This window comes from Scyliorhinus torazame, chromosome 15, assembly GCF_047496885.1.
Source record: "Scyliorhinus torazame isolate Kashiwa2021f chromosome 15, sScyTor2.1, whole genome shotgun sequence".
Classification (NCBI taxonomy): Eukaryota; Metazoa; Chordata; class Chondrichthyes; order Carcharhiniformes; family Scyliorhinidae; genus Scyliorhinus; species Scyliorhinus torazame.
Genome location: NC_092721.1, coordinates 3982867 through 3999625, shown reverse-complemented (window position 1 = coordinate 3999625; position 16759 = coordinate 3982867). Strand labels below are relative to the sequence as shown.

Here is a 16759-nt window from a genome sequence, read left to right as displayed (position 1 = left end):
TCCCTAACTCCAGTGACTTTTGAAAGATCATAACTAACGCCTCCACTATTTCTTCAGCTATCTCCTTTAGAACTCTAGGATGTAGCCCACCTGGGCCCGGAGATTTATCAATTTTTAGACCTCTTAGTTCCTCTAGCACTTTCTCCTTTGTGATGGCTACCATATTCAACTCTGCCCCCTGACTCTCCTGAATTGTTGGGATATTACTCATGTCTTCTACTATGAAGACTGACGCAAAGTACTCGTTTAGTTCCTCAGCTATTTCCTTGTCTCCCATCACTAGATTATCAGTGTCATTTTGGAGCGGCCCAGTGTCTACTTTTGCCTCCCGTTTGTTTTTAATGTATTTAAAGAAACTTTTACTATCATTCCTAATGTTACTGGCTAGCCTACCTTCATATTTGATCCTCTCTTTCCTTATTTCTCTCTTTGTTATCCTCGGTTTGTTTTTGTAACCTTCCCAATCTTCTGACTTCCCACTACTCTTTGCCACATTCTAGGCTTTCTCTTTTGCTTTGATGTTCTTATATTAGGATTTCCAAGTGTCCTGTTATAACACCGTAACACATTCAGATAATCTGTCTCTTGCTTCCATGCCTTGGCGATCCATTCCCCCCGGATTCTGTACCTTGCTGTCTGCCTGGTCCTGATGTCTTTCCATGTTTTATTCTATCTACAATATAGTTCATTCAAGATTAATTCCAGGCCAACTGGCTGGAGAGCATCTCTGGCCTGAGACTTAAGAGTGTATTTATAGTCATCTTAAAAATTGCAATTATTTATGGCTTAATTTTCTCAATACATTTTAACTTCATTACAGGTCCTTGGGATCAGAGAATGTACTGCTCAGAGGGGCAACATTAAAAAATACCCAGGATATTTATGGTAACAAACATGTTTATTTTATCAATTATGTGTGTGGGTTGTGTGTGTATATATAAAGTTTTGTGCATTCATATAACTTGGGAAAACTGCAAAATTTGAAGATCGTGTGGAAATATTTGATGCTTCACTCATTTGCCTGGCACAGAGTGAGGAATGTTCAAACTGATGAACTAGTTGGTGACGTGGTCATACGTGGTCGGTTAGGATTATATTCATTGGAGTTTAGAAGAGTGAGACAGGATCTCATAGAAGCTTTTAAAATTCCAACAGCATTAGACCGGGTAGATTCAGAAAGAATGTTCCCGATGGTGGGGGTGTCCAGAACTAGGTGTCATAGTTTGAGGATAAGGGGTAAACCTTTTAGGACTGAGGTGAGGAGAAATTTCTTCACCCAGAGACGGGTGAATCTGTGGAATTCACTACCACAGAAAGTAATTGAGGCCAAAACGTTGTGTAATTTCAAGAAGGAATTAGAAATAGCTCTTGGGGCTCAAGGAATATGGGGGAAGGCAGGATCAGGGTATTGAACGTCATGATCAGCCATGATCATAATGAATGATGGAGCAGGCTTGAAGGGCCGAATAGCCTCCTTCTGCTTCTATTTTCTATGTTTCTGTGAAGTCCAGCAGTAAACACACTTGCTTTCCTGCAGTTACTTGGGTCGGTCCGCCATTTTGAACAGGTATCCCAATCGCAGCCTCCAGGGACAAGCCCCCCTCCCTCCCACAACACAAATGTTGACCCTGCAATCTGTGGTTACAAAAGAGGAAGTGAAACCACTTAGCTGCTTTGAAGTGGTCATCAGCTGTCAATCATAGGAAGAATGTTTATAAACGTTGCGGTCAAGATCAATGGAGGGTATTTCAGATGTGTTCAAGTGTGAAGGGAAATATAAATAAACAAACTTCCTGGTATCTGTTTAAACCATTAAGCTGACAATCTAAGGCAAATTAAAGGCACTGCACTGTGAAATTGAATGCATTTCAAAGGATCTCCGGTGATTTCAAGCCTTTCCAAATGTTGTGGTCTCTCTAGGAAGGCTACACTTCAAAAGGCAGCAGTTTAAAAAGCTGCTGAGGGAGCAGATGTGAGGAAAGGAAAGGTGTTCCTGGCTTGATTCTTCACTGAACTGTCTGGTCTGTTCATCAGCTGTAAGGCAGAGCAGTTCAGAGTGAGAAGGCCACTTCAGAGTTTAAACAGGTCTGACCAGGGTGAGGATCTTGAACAGAGGGCTGCCTGAGATCACCGGGTCAAGAGTGATCTTCAGGTTGCCAGGGCTGGAAGGGGCAGTCCAGACACAGAACCCTCAGAACAGGGGACCATCCTGGGGCCAACCCCTGACCCACAGCCTGAGCCCCCCAAACTCCCAGGACCCTTGGTGGGGCACCCCCTCTGCAGCCTGGCAGCAGCAGAGGGACACACGAGCAATAGGCTGACCCTCTTGACCCCCCGCCCCCCTTGGGGTCTATCATGTCAGGACAGTGGTTGGCAATGCCTGCACCAAAATCTGCCGTGTGGAGTTCCTATTGCGGGTGTCGGAGCGTAATGTGGGGCGGAATTTGAGTTTCTAGCCCATTAATTGCATTCTAATGAATGCAAATCAGCTGTTTGCATGTTCCTGGTGGCGTGGGAAGGGAAACCTCCATGGCTGGCAGGGTGGGACTGGGGATGGATGAGCTGTCAGGCGCCAATCCTGTTTTTGACCTGAGTGGGATTTTCCAACCGATCAGAATTGCCAATCTAAACGGTAGGGAACAGAGAATCCTGGACGTAGTGTATTTGGATTTCCAAAAGGCATTCAGTACTGTGCAAGATAGGACCTCATGGCATTGGGGTGATATCTTAGCATGGATAGAGAATTGGCTAACTAAAGAAAACAGAGTCAGGATAAATGTGTCACATTGAAGTTGGCAAACTGTAACTAGTGAAGTGCCACAGGAGTCAATGCTGGGGCCTCTAATATTTTATCTATTTTGATGACTTGGATGATGGGACAAAGTATATTGTAGCCAAATTTGCTGCTGATATAAAGATACGTACGAAAGCAAGTTGTGAGGAGGACATGTCTTGGATCGTGTTTTCCGGGTCCTTAAGGGGGAGGGGGAGCAGCCCCAAGTCGTGGTCCACATTGGCACTAACGACATAGGTAGGAAAGGGGACAAGGATGTCAGGCAGGCTTTCAGGGAGCTAGGATGGAAGCTCAGAACTAGAACAAACAGAGTTGTTATCTCTGGGTTGTTGCCCGTGCCACGTGACAATGAGATGAGGAATAGGGGGAGAGAGCAATTAAACACGTGGCTACAGGGATGATGCAGGCGGGAGGGATTCAGATTTCTGGATAACTGGGGCTCTTTCTGGGGAAGGTGGGACCTCTACAGACAGGATGGTCTACATCTGAACCTGAGGGGCACAAATATCCTGGGGGGGGAGATTTGTTAGTGCTCTTTGGGGGGGTTTAAACTAATGCAGCAGGAGCATGGCAACCTGGATTGTAGTTTTAGGGTACGGGAAAATGAGAGTATAGAGGTCAGGAGCACAGATTTGATGTCGCAGGAGGGGGCCAGTGTTCAGGTAGGTGGTTTGAAGTGTGTCTACTTCAATGCCAGAAGTATACGAAATAAGGTAGGGGAACTGGCAGCATGGATTGGTACCTGAGACTTCGATGTTGTGGCCATTTCGGAGACATGGATAGAGCAGGGACAGGAATGGATGTTGCAGGTTCCGGGGTTTAGGTGCTTTAGTAAGCTCAAGAGAAGGAGGCAAAAGAGGGGGAGGTGTGGCGCTGCTAGTCAAGAGCAGTATTACGGTGGCGGAGAGGATGCTAGATGGGGACTCATCTTCCGAGGTAGTATGGGCTGAGGTTAGAAACAGGAAAGGAGAGGTCACCCTGTTGGGAGTTTTCTATAGGCCTCCAAATAGTTCTAGGGATGTAGAGGAAAGGATGGCGAGGATGATCCTGGATAAGAGCGAAAGTAACAGGGTAATTATTATGGGAGACTTTAACTTTCCAAATATTGACTGGAAAAGATATAGTTTGAGTACATTAGATGGGTCGTTTTTTGTACAGTGTGTGCAGGAGGGTTTCCTGACACACTATGTTGACAAGAGGCGAGGCCGCGTTGGATTTGGTTTTGGGTAATGAACCAGGCCAGGTGTTGGATTTGGAGGTAGGAGAGCACTTTGGGGACAGTGCCCACAATTCGGTGACGTTTACGTTAGTGATGGAAAGGGATAAGTATACACTGCAGGGCAAGAGTTATAGCTGGGGGAAGGGCAATTATGATGCCATTAGACGTGACTTGGGGGGGATAGGTTGAAGAAGTAGGCTGCAAGTGTTGGGCACATTGGATAACTGGAGATTGTTCAAGTATCAGCTACTGCGTGTTCTTGATAAGTACGTACCGGTCAGGCAGGGAGGAAGGTGTAGAGCGAGGGAACCGTAGTTTACCAAAGAAGTGGAATCTCTTGTTAAGAGGAAGAAGGAGGCCTATGTGAAGATGAGGTGTGAAGTTTCAGTTGGGGCGCTTGATAGTTGCAAGGTAGCGAGGAAGGATCTAAAGAGAGAGCTAAGACGAGCAAGGAGGGGACATGAGAAGTATTTGGCAGGTAGGATCAAGGAAAACCCAAAAGCTTTCTATAGGTATGTCAGGAATAAGCGAATGACTAGGGTAAGAGTAGGACCAGTTAAGGACAGGGATGGGAAGTTGTGTGTGGATTCTGAAGAGATAGGCGAGATACTAAATGAATATTTTTCGTCAGTATTCACTCAGGAAAAAGATAATGTTGTGGAGGAGAATGCTGAGACCCAGGCTATTAGAATAGATGGCATTGAGATACGTAGGGAAGAGGTGTTGGCAATTCTGGACAGGCTGAAAATAGATAAGTCCCCGGGGCCTGATGGGATTTATCCTAGGATTCTCTGAGAGGCCAGGGAAGAGATTTCTGGACCTTTGGCTTTGATTTTTATGTCATCATTGGCTACAGGAATAGTGCCAGAGGACTGGAGGATAGCAAATGTGGTCCCTTTGTTCAAAAAGGGGAGCAGAGACAACCCCGGCAACTATAGACCGGTGAGCCTCACGTCTGTAGTGGGTAAAGTCTTGGAAGGGATTATAAGAGACAAGATTTATAATCATCTAGATAGGAATAATATGATCAGGGATAGTCAGCATGGCTTTGTGAAGGGTAGGTCATGCCTCACAAACCTTATCGAGTTCTTTGAGAAGGTGACTGAACAGGTAGACGAGGGTAGAGCAGTTGATGTGGTGTATATGGATTTCAGTAAAGCGTTTGATAAGGCTCCCCACGGTAGGCTATTGCAGAAAATACGGAGGCTGGGGATTGAGGGTGATTTAGAGATGTGGATCAGAAATTGACTAGCTGAAAGAAGACAGAGGGTGGTGGTTGATGGGAAATGTTCAGAATGGAGTTCAGTTACAAGTGGCGTACCACAAGGATCTGTTCTGGGGCCGTTGCTGTTTGTCATTTTTATCAATGACCTAGAGGAAGGCGCAGAAGGGTGGGTGAGTAAATTTGCAGACAACACTAAAGTCGGTGGTGTTGTCGACGGTGTGGAAGGATGTAGCAGGTTACAGAGGGACATAGATAAGCTGCAGAGCTGGGCTGAGAGGTGGCAAATGGAGTTTAATGTAGAGAAGTGGGAGGTGATTCACTTTGGAAGGAATAACAGGAATGCAGAATATTTGGCTAATGGTAAAGTTCTTGAAAGTGTGGATGAGCAGAGGGATCTAGGTGTCCATGTACATAGATCCCTGAAAGTTGACACCCAGGTTGATAGGGTTGTGAAGAAGGCCTATGGAGTGTTGGCCTTTATTGATAGAGGGATTGAGTTCCGGACTCAGGAGGTCATGTTGCAGCTGTACAAAAGTCTGGTTCGGCCGCATTTGGAGTATTGCCTACAGTTCTGGTCACCGCATTATAGGAAGGACGTGGAGGCTTTGGAGCGGGTGCAGAGGAGATTTACCAGGATGTTGCCTGGTATGGAGGGAAAATCTTATGAGGAAAGGCTGATGGACTTGAGGTTGTTTTCGTTGGAGAGAAGAAGGTTAAGAGGAGACTTAATAGAGGCATACAAAATGATCAGGGGGTTAGATAGGGTGGACAGTGAGGGCCTTCTCCCGCGGATGGAAATGGCTGGCACAAGGGGACATAGCTTTAAACTGAGGGGTAATAGATATAGGACAGAGGTCAGAGGTAGGTTCTTTACGTCAAGAGTAGTGAGGCCGTGGAATGCCCTACCTGCTACAGTAGTGAACTCGCCAACATTGAGGGCATTTAAAGGTTTATTGGATAAACATATGGATGATAATGGCATAGTGTAGGTTAGATGGCTTTTGTTTTGGTGCAACATCGTGGGCCGAAGGGCCTGTACTGCGCTGTATCGTTCTATGTTCTATGTATGTTCTAAATATGTAAAAAGGAAGAGCGAGGTCAAAGTAAACATAGGCCCCTTATAAAATTAATCTGGGGAGATAGTTATGGGGGACAAGGGAATGACAGAGGGGTTAAACAGATATTATGCATTAGAATTTACGGTGAAAGCTAGTTATTTGGAGCATCCCATTAATACTAAAAAATAAGGGAGAGGAATTAAATTTCATCCTGATCACTAGAGAAGCAGTAATTAATGGGGTTAAAAGCAGACCAGTCTCCTGGCCCTAATGGCTTGCCTCCTAGGATTCAAAAATAAGTAGTTACAGAGATAGTGGATGCATTGGTGTCATTTTCCAAAATTTTTTGATTCTGGAGAAATGCTGGGGGATTGGAAAACTACCAATGTGACTCCCCTTTTCAAAAAGGGAGGGAGGAAAAAGTGGATAACTATAGGCCAATAAGCCTAACTTCTATTGTTGGAGAAATGTTGGAATCAATTATTAAAGAAGCAATCGCAGCGCGTTTGGAAACTCACAATCTAATCGAGCAGAGTCAGCATTGCTTCACGAAAGGGATATCGTGTCTGACTAATTTATTGAAGTTTTTCGAGGAAGTGTCAACCAGAGTGGATAGAGGGGAACCAGTAGATGTGATGTATTTGGACTTCCAGAAGGTGTTCGACAAGGTAACTCACAAAAGGTTAAGTCATGAGAGACGAGCAACACAGTTGTCAGCACTGCTGCCTCACAGCGCCAGGGACGCGGGTTTGATTCTGACCTCAGGTCACTGTCTGCGTAGAGTTTGCACATTCTCCCCGTGTCTGCGTGGGTTTCCTCTGGGTGCTCTGATTTACTCGTGCAGTCCAAAGATGTGCAGGTTAGGTGGATTGGCCATGCTAAATTGTCCAAAGGTTAGCTGGGGTTACGGGGTGGCAGGGGAGTGGGATTAGGTGGGGAGCTCTTTCAGATGTCGGTGCAGACTCAGTGGGCCAAATGGCCTCCTTCTGCACTGTAGGGATTCTATGATTCTATGAAGAGCCCATGGTGTTGGAGGTAGTATATTGGCATGGATAGAGAATTGGCTTATGGGCAGGAAACAGCGAGTGGGGATAAAGGGTTGTTTTTCAGGTTGGCGACCTGTAACCAGTGGGTTCCACAGGGATCAGTGCTGGGACCACAACTGTTTACAATTTTGTTATAACCTGCCTACTGACCATTGGCTGGGGACTAATGACTATCCCACAATCCTGTGGGAGTATGAGCTTCCCCAATGAGGGGGGCGGAGAAACCACTAGTAAACTCCTAGTATAAATAAGCTGGCCAGTTCAGGAACCAGCAGGGAGGAGTATGTAGCAAGGGAAGTTACTGCTACTGTTATGTATATATGTTATAGTAAATAAATGTTATTACTTTGTATCCTTAAAACTCGTTCTGGATTCTTCGTGGCCCTGACAAAACTGGGTACTGTGACTATGGTGAGACCTTGTCAGAAATGTGACGCGACCGTTTGGTTTGCGGTATTAACAATGCAGCCACCCAGAGAAAGTTGTTAGTGGAGCCAACATTGGCTTTTCAACAGGCGATTCAAATAGTCTTGTCCCGAGAGAGCGCAGAGCGAGGAGTACAGGAGCTACAGGGAATGGAAGTGCATGCCTTGGGGCGCAACCCTTTCCATCCGAAAACATCCCCCCGCACTCCTGCGGTACCTTGGGCGAGGCAACGTCCGGACCGACGCCAGTGGCCATCGGACATTCCGCCCCGAAGGGAGCCTTCTCCAGAGCCAATGGATGAGGAGCCATGTCCGTGTCAGACTTGTAGGCGCCGACCCTGTCGCGGACGGCGGTCCTGGGGACGCCAGAGGCGCCGTCGTTCCGACCGAAACTGGGACCAGCCCAGGGGCCGTAACTGAGACCAGCCCAGAGGCCGTACCTTCCATGTGGATGAACCTGCGGCGACTACTCCTGAGGACGTGGAGACGGAGGACGACTGCCTGCAGCTGCATTGTATGGCAGCTCCCCGTGTGGCCCCCATTAAGGTGACAGTACGGGTCAATGGCCATCCGCTTGAGATGGAGTTGGATTCTGGCGCAGCGGTCTCAGTGATCGCCCAGAGGACATTCGACCGCATCAAGCAGGGTATACAGACCCTTACATTAACCGACTCACAAGCCAGGTTGGCCACCTACACGGGGGAACCACTGGACATTGCAGGAACTACAATGACCCCTGTTGTCTATGGATGCCAGGAGGGGCGTTTCCCACTTATCGTGGTGCGCGGCCATGGGCCCAGCCTGTTGGGTCGGGACTGGTTGCGCCATTTGCGGTTGCAATGGCAGCACATCCTCCAAACAGTTTCTGAAGGGTTGACTGAGGTGCTAGGACGATACCCAGATGTATACCAGCCTGGTTTGGGGAAAATAAAAGGGGCCGTAGCCCGTATCCAAGTTGAACCAGGAGCCACGCCGCGCTATTTCCGGGCACGCCTGGTGCCTTACGCCTTGCTCGAGAAGGTAGAAGGGGAGCTCACTCATTTGGAGAGTTTGGGTATTATCAGGCCCGTCCGTTTTACTGACTGGGCAGCACCAATTGTACCTGTAATGAAGCCAGATGCCACAGTTCGCTTGTGTGGCGACTATAAACTTACAGTGAATACAGTTTCCCGACTCGACCGATATCCAATGCCTCGCATAGAGGATCTCTACGCGAAACTTGCAGGTGGACTCTCGTTCACAAAATTAGATATGAGTCACGCCTACCTGCAGTTGGAGCTGGACCCTGCCTCCCGACCATATGTAACGATTAATACACAGCGAGGCCTGTATGAATATACACGGTTGCCCTTTGGAGTATCCTCTGCCTGCGCAATTTTTCAACGTGTTATGGAGGGCATTTTGAGAGGTTTACCACGTGTGGCTGTCTACCTAGATGACGTTTTGATTACAGGGACGTCGGAGCAAGAACATTTGGAAAATCTGGAGGCTGTCCTTAGACGCCTTTCGGAGGCTGGAGTCCGTTTACGTCGCACAAAGTGCGTATTTCAGGCAAAGGACGTAGTCTGCCTCGGTTATCGGGTGGACCGCGAAGGTCTGCACTCCGTCGTAGAGAAGGTGCGTGCAATTCAACATGCCCCGCCCTGACTCACACTTCGCATCTTCGTTCTTTTCTTGGTCTCGTAAACTATTACGGGAAGTTCCTCCCCAATCTGGCAACTACGCTGGCCCCTTTGCACCTTCACACCTGGGTTTGGGGTCAGCCGCAAGAAACCGCTTTCCGGTGGGTGAAGCAACAATTGTCGTCGTCTGGGTTACTAACCCACTATGATCCTGGAAAGCCTTTGCTCGTCACATGTGATGCATCCCCGTGTGGTATTGGGGCCGTCCTGTCCGACAAGATGGAGAACGGGGCCGAGCGACCGATAGCTTTCGCGTCCCGCACATTGACTGCAGCGGAGAAAAAGTACGCGCAGATCGAGAAGGAGGGCCTGGCAGTGGGTTTTGCTGTGAAACGCTTCCACCAGTACGTGTACGGCCGCCATTTCACTATCGTGACTGATCATAAGCCCCTGCTGGGACTTTTCAGAGAGGATAAGCCAATACCGCCCATTGCTTCTGCACGGATCCAGCGCTGGGCTTTGTTGCTTGCTGCATACGAGTATTCTCTGGAGCACAAACCAGGTACACAGATAGCAAATGCCGACGCACTGAGCCGATTGCCTTTATCGACCGGCCCCATGTCGACCCCCACGACCGGTGAGGTGGTTGCAACCCTAAATTTTATGGACACCTTGCCTGTCACGGCATCACAGATCCGTGAGTGGACCCAGACGGAGCCAGTTTTGTCAAAGGGTCGGCACATAGTCCTGCATGGTGGGCAGCATAGACAGCTCCCAGGCGAGTTGCGGGCATTTTCCTCCAAGCTGTCAGAATTCAGCGTGGAAGACGGCATCCTCATGTGGGGGACGCGTGTGATTGTCCCGGAAAAAGGCCAGGAGCTGATACTATCAGACTTGCACAATGGGCATCCAGGCGTGACCAAAATGAAAATGTTGGCCCGGAGTTATGTCTGGCGGCCAGGCCTCGACACCGACATTGAGAAGGTGGCCCAAAACTGCTCCATTTGCCAGGAGCATCAGAAGCTTCCGCCGGCCGCACCCCTACATCACTGGGAATGGCCAGGGCGGCCTTGGGCACGCTTGCATGCAGATTTCGCAGGCTCTTTTCAAGGATCCATGTTCCTTCTACTAATTGACGCCCAGTCCAAATGGCTAGAGGTGCATAAGATGCAGGGGACAACGTCCTGCGCAACAATTGAAAAGATGCGTTTATCGTTTAGTACGCATGGCCTCCCCGAGGTGCTGGTCACGGATAATGGCACTCCATTCACGAGTGAGGAATTTGCTAGGTTTACAAAGATGAACGGCATCCGCCATATCCGCACTGCCTCATACCACCCGGCTTCAAATGGGTTGGCAGAGCGCGCAGTGCAGACATTCAAAAGAGGCCTAAAGAAGCAGTCTTCCGGATCAATGGACATGAGACTGGCTCGCTTTTTGTTTACGTACAGGACCACCCCCCATGCAGTGACTGGGGTAGCTCCCGCAGAACTCCCAATGGGCCGGAGACTTCGCACCCGCCTTAGTATGGTTTTCCCGGACATTGGCGCAAAGGTACGCCGCACACAGGAACGGCAGGGACAGGGATTTTCTCAGCATCGTCCGATTCGGCAGTTTGCGCCCGGTGACCCAGTATTCGTTCGGAATTTTGCTGGTGGTGCCCAATGGGTTCCTGGTGTAATTTTTCGCCAAACGGGCCCTATATCTTATCAAGTGCAAGCCCAGGGTCGTCTCCAGCGAAAACATGTAGACCACGTTCGGTCCTGAAGATCATCCCCTCAAAAGATTCCCCGCCCCCGGAGCTCATTTCAACAGCCGCAGAGACCAGAGACAAGCGAAGGTAGTCCTCAAAATCTTCCACTGGTGCCTCACTCGAAGCCTGCGCAGGTCGTTACGGGACCGAATGGAGATAGAGACGCTGACATGACGGAGGCAGCAGACTCTGACTCCGAGATGGAGACACAGGATGAATCAGAGGGGGAATCCTCGGGTCCACAGGCCGTGGATGTACAACCGCGCCGTTCATCACGGAAGCGCCGGTCTCCGTCTCGTTACACGCTGCCTGATCCAGCGCCGCGTGCAAATGGCGTCCGGCCTGCTGCCAAACGAGTCCGACGCCCTCCTTCGCCAGGGTCTTTGGTGGATTCCTTGGACTTTGGGGGGGAGGGATGTTATAACCTGCCTACTTACCATTGGCTGGGGACGAATGACTATCCCACAATCCTATGGGAGTATGAGCTTCCCCAATGAGGGGGGCGGAGAAACCACTAGTAAACTCCTAGTATAAATAAGCTGGCCAGTTCAGGAACCAGGAGGAAGGAGTATGTAGCAAGGGAAGTTACTGCTACTGTTACGTATATATGTTATAGTAAATAAATGTTATTACTTTGTATCCTTAAAACTCGGGCTGGATTCTTCGTGGCCCTTACAAAAAATTTATATTAATGACTTGGAAGGAAATGTACTGCAGCCAAATTAGCAGACGACACAAAAATAAGTGGAAAGGCAAGTTGTGAGAGGGATACAAACAGTTTGCAAAGAGATATTGACAGGTTAAATAATTGGGCAAAAAGTTGGCAAATGGATTATAATGTGGGAAAATGTGAAGTTCATTTTGGAAGGGAGAACAAAAGAAGAGAGTATTATTAAAATAGAGACAAACTGCAGAAATCTACAACACAAAGGGACTTGGAGGGACTTGTGCACGAAACACAGAAAGCTAGCACACAGGAGCAGCAGGTTATAGGAAGCCAATCGAATGTTGGTCTTGATTTCAAGGGGTTGGAGTATAAGAGTCAAGAAGTCTCGATGCAGCTGTACAAGGCGCTGGTGAGACCACATCTGCAGAACTGGGAGCAGTTTTGGTCCCTTATTTAAGGAAAGATTTATTTCATTGGAGGCGGTTCAGAGAAGGTTCACTCCGATGATCCCCATAGAACATAGAATATTACAGCGCAGTACAGGCCCTTCGGCCCTCGATGTTGCACCGACCTGTGAAACCACTCTAAAGCCCATCTACACTATTCCCTTATCGTCCATATGTCTATCCAATGACCATTTGAATGCCCTTAGTGTTGGCGAGTCCACTACTGTTGCAGGCAGGGCATTCCACGCCCTTACTACTCTCGGAGTAAAGAACCTACCTCTGACATCTGTCTTATCTCTATCTCCCCTCAATTTAAAGCTATGTTCCCTCGTGCTAGACATCACCATCCGAGGAAGAAGGCTCTCACTGTCCACCCTACCCAATCCTCTGATCATCGTGTATGCCTCAATTAAGTCACCTCTTAACCTTCTTCTCTCTAACGAAAACAGCCTCAAGTCCCTCAGCCTTACCTCATAAGAGCTTCCCTCCATACCAGGCAACATTCTGGTAAATCTCCTCTGCACCCTTTCCAATGCTTCCACATCCTTCCTATAATGCGGCGACCAGAATTGCACGCAATACTCCAAATGCGGCCGCACCAGAGTTTTGTACAGCTGCAACATGACCTCATGGCCTTCTTAACAACCCTCTCAACCTGGGTGGCAACTTTCAGGGATCTATGTACATGGACACCGAGATCTCTCTGCTCATCCACACTACCAAGAATCCTACCATTAGCCCAGTACTCTGTCTTTCTGTTATTCCTTCCAAAATGAATCACCTCTCACTTTTCTGCATTAAACTCCATTTGCCACCTCTCAGCCCAGCGCTGCAGCTTATCTATGTCCCTCTGTAACTTGTAACATCCTTCCGCACTGTCCACAGCTCCACCGACTTTAGTGTTATCTGCAAATTTACTCACCCATCCTTCTACGCCCTCCAGGTCATTTATAAAAATGACAAACAGCAGTGGCCCCAAAACAGATCCTTGTGGTACACCACTAGTAACTGGACCCCAGTCTGAACATTTCCCATCAACCACCACCCTTTGTCTTCTTCCAGCTGGCCAATTTCTGATCCAAACTAGTATGGAGGGAGTGTCTTGTGAGCAAAGGTTAAACAGGTTGGGATTCTACCCATTGTAATTTTGGAAAATAAGAGGTGATCTCTTTTTTTTTTTTTTAAAGAGTACCCAATTATTTTTATCCAATTAAGGGGCAACTTAGTGTGGCCAGTCCACCTCCCCTGCACATCTCTGGGTTGTGGGGGTGAGACTCACGCAGACACAGAGAAAATATGCAAACTCCACACGAGATGTGATCTGGAGCCGGGATTGAACCTGGGTCCTCGGTGCTGGCAGACAGCAGTGCTAACCACTGCACCACCGTGCCGCTCCTGAATGAGAGGTGATCTCATTGAAACATATCGGATTCTTAAGGGGCTTGAAAAGGTAAATGCTGAGGAGATGCAATTCTTGTCGCCACATTATAGGAAGGATGTGATTGCACTGGATGGGGTGCAGAGGCGATTCACCAGGATGTTGCCTGGGATGGAACATTTAAGTTATAAAGAGAGATTGGATAGGTTTGGGTTGTTTTCGCTGGAGCAGAGAAGACTGATGGGGTGACCTGATCGAGGTGTATAAGATTATGAGGGGCATGGACAGGGTGAATAGGGAGCAGCTGTTACCTTCAGTTGAAGGGTCAGTTACGAGGGGGACACAATTTCAAGATGAGAGGCGGCAGGTTTAGTGGGGTTTGAGGAAAAGCTTTTTTACCCAGAGGGTGGTGACAGTCTGGAATGCACGGCCTGGGAGGGCGGTATCATAGAATCATAGAAGTTTACATCATGGAAACAGGCCCTTCGGCCCAACCAGTCCATGCCGCCCAGTTTTTACCATTAAGCTAGTCCCAGTTGCCCATCACTTCGCCCATAACCCTCTATACCCATCTTACCCATGTAACTATCTAAATGCTTTTTAAAAGACACAATTGTACCCGCCTCTACTACTACCTCTGGCAGCCCATTCCAGACACTCACTGCCCTCTGAGTGAAGAAATTGCCCCTCTGGGCCCTTCTGAATCTCTCCCTCTCACCTTAAACCTATGCCCTCTAGTTTTAGACTCCCCTACCTTTGGGAAAAGATGTTGACTATCTACCTTATCTATGCCCCTCATTATTTTATAGACCTCTATAAGATCACCCCTAAGCCTCCTACGCTCCAGGGAAAAAAGTCCCAGTCTATCCAGCCTCTCCTTATAACTCAAACCATCAAGTCCCGGCAACATCCTAGTAAATCTTTTCTGCACTCTTTCTAGTTTAATAATATCCTTTCTATAATAGGGTGACCAGAACTGCACACAGTATTCCAAGTGTGGCCGTACCAATGTCTTGTACAACTTCAACAAGACGTCCCAACGTAGAGGCGGGTTGCCTCACATTCTTTAAAAAGTACCTGGATGAGCACTTGGCACGTCCTAACATTCAAGGCTATGGGCCAACTGCTGGAAAATGAGATTAGCTAGACAGGCCAGGAATTTTTCACCTGTCGGTGCAGACTCGATGGGCCGAAGGGCCTCTTCTGCACTGTATTATTCTGTGATTCTGTTGTGTTAATCCTCATGGGAGAGTTTAGGGCCAGAGGTCATAGTCTCAGAATAAAATTAAAGGCTGAGATAAGGAGGGTTGTGAGGGCGGCACAATAGCACAGTGGTTAGCACTACTGCCTCACAGCTCTAGGGTCCCGGGTTCAATTTCAGCCTTGGGTGACTGTGTGGAGTTTGCATTTTCTCCCCGTGTCTGCATGGGTTTCCTCCGGGTGCCCCGGGGATAACGTGCAGAATCCGCACAGACAGTGACTCAAACCGGGAATCAAACCTGGGACCCTGGAGCTGTGAAGCAACAGTGCTAACTACTGTGCTACCGTGCCATACAGTTGTGAGTGGGCATAATTGTATAATGTGGGAAAATGTACACTTGTCTATTTTGGCAGGAAGAATAGAAAAGCAGAATATTACTTAAATGGAGAAAGACTGCAGAATATATTGGTCCAGAGGAATCTGGGTGTCCTTGTCGGAATATAAAAATAGGGAAATCTTGCGATAACTGCACAGGGCATTGATGAGAGCACACAGAATACTGCATGCAGTTTGGTCTCCTTACTCGAGGTTGTTGGCCCTTTACCCGTTGGGAGTTCAGAAGAATGAGTGATGATCTTATTGAAACATAAGAGAGGTCCTGGCACTGCTGAGGATGGGTTCCCTCGTGTGGGAATCTGGAACTAGGGGCACAGTTCAAAAATACGTCCGTTTAAACATACAAGGACAAATTTCTTCTGAGTCATTAATCGTTGGAATTCTGTTCTGCAGAGAGCAGTGGAGGCTGGCTCATTGAACATATTCAAACTTTGGTTCGACAGCCTTTTGATCGACCTGGGAGTCAAAGGTCATGAAGGGCAGACAGTGAAGTGGAGTTCAGGCAGCAATCAGATCAGCCATGTCCTTGTTGAACGTAGACTTGGCCCGAGGCCAACACCTGCTATTTCTTCTGTTATGTTCAAAATCTGGTGCAGTAATTGTCAAAATTAATTATTAGATAATTGTGATTTTGTGATGTTGACTTTGTGTGATATTTTCTATTACTGCTTTCCCTTAATATTGTTTTCAGGTGTGGCAATATACACTGGCATGGAAACAAAGATGGCATTAAATTATCAATCCAAGTCACAGAAACGCTCAGCTGTGGAAAAGTAAGGCTGTGCCTATCTCTCCCCTGCATTATAGCTCACATCTGACACTGAAACAAACACTAATATTACAGGATTAAACTTGCTTGCAATATTTTAAGGAATGTCTCTCCTTATTTCACTTGTATGAAGCAACCTTTTATTTTGAGGAGGAATTTACTTGGCTCATGTAGTTAAATATTGAGAAGGCCAAAGGCATTGTCTGCAATCCCTGTCACAAATTGCGACCATAACCTGCGGGTTCCATTCCTCTCTCGGGCTTGAGGCTGCACTAAAACAAGAGTACCTACTTCCCCTTCTGTAATATCCCGCACCTCTGCCAGTGCCTCAGGTTATCTGCAACTCAGCTTCTGGTCAATGCTTTAATTCTCTCCAGAATCTATTATTCTAACATTCTGCTGGCTGGATTCCTATTTTCCACCCTCCTTAAACTTCAACTCATTCAAAACTCTGCTGCCTGTTTACCATCAAATCCCATTCACTCTAACCCTTGTGCTCACAGACTTACATGGGCTCCACAATCAGAAATGCCTCAATTTTAAAATTCACAGGCGGGATTCTCTTGGCCGATGCCGGTATCGGGAAACACGATTGGGCGGAGAATCGGTTTTGACGCCAAAATCATGGCGGGTGCTGGGTTCACGCCAAATTGCAGTTCTCCGTCGCCTCGACAGCGGCGTCAAGGCATTTCACTCCGCACGTACAGTAAACAATGTTGGAATATCATTGACGGGCCTGACCTCGTATTCTCCGGGGCCT

At 47.8% G+C, this 16759-nt stretch overlaps 1 protein-coding gene across 1 annotated transcript in view; it reads left to right on the top strand.

The window, feature by feature from the left end:
• LOC140391742 (phospholipid-transporting ATPase IH-like) overlaps positions 1–16759 on the top strand; it is a 250203-nt gene that overhangs the window by 63042 nt on the left and 170402 nt on the right. The window contains exons 9-10 of the mRNA XM_072476552.1: positions 821–885; positions 15922–16003. Of these exons, the coding sequence (XP_072332653.1) occupies positions 821–885; positions 15922–16003 (147 nt within the window). The remainder of the gene's footprint in view (positions 1–820; positions 886–15921; positions 16004–16759) is intronic.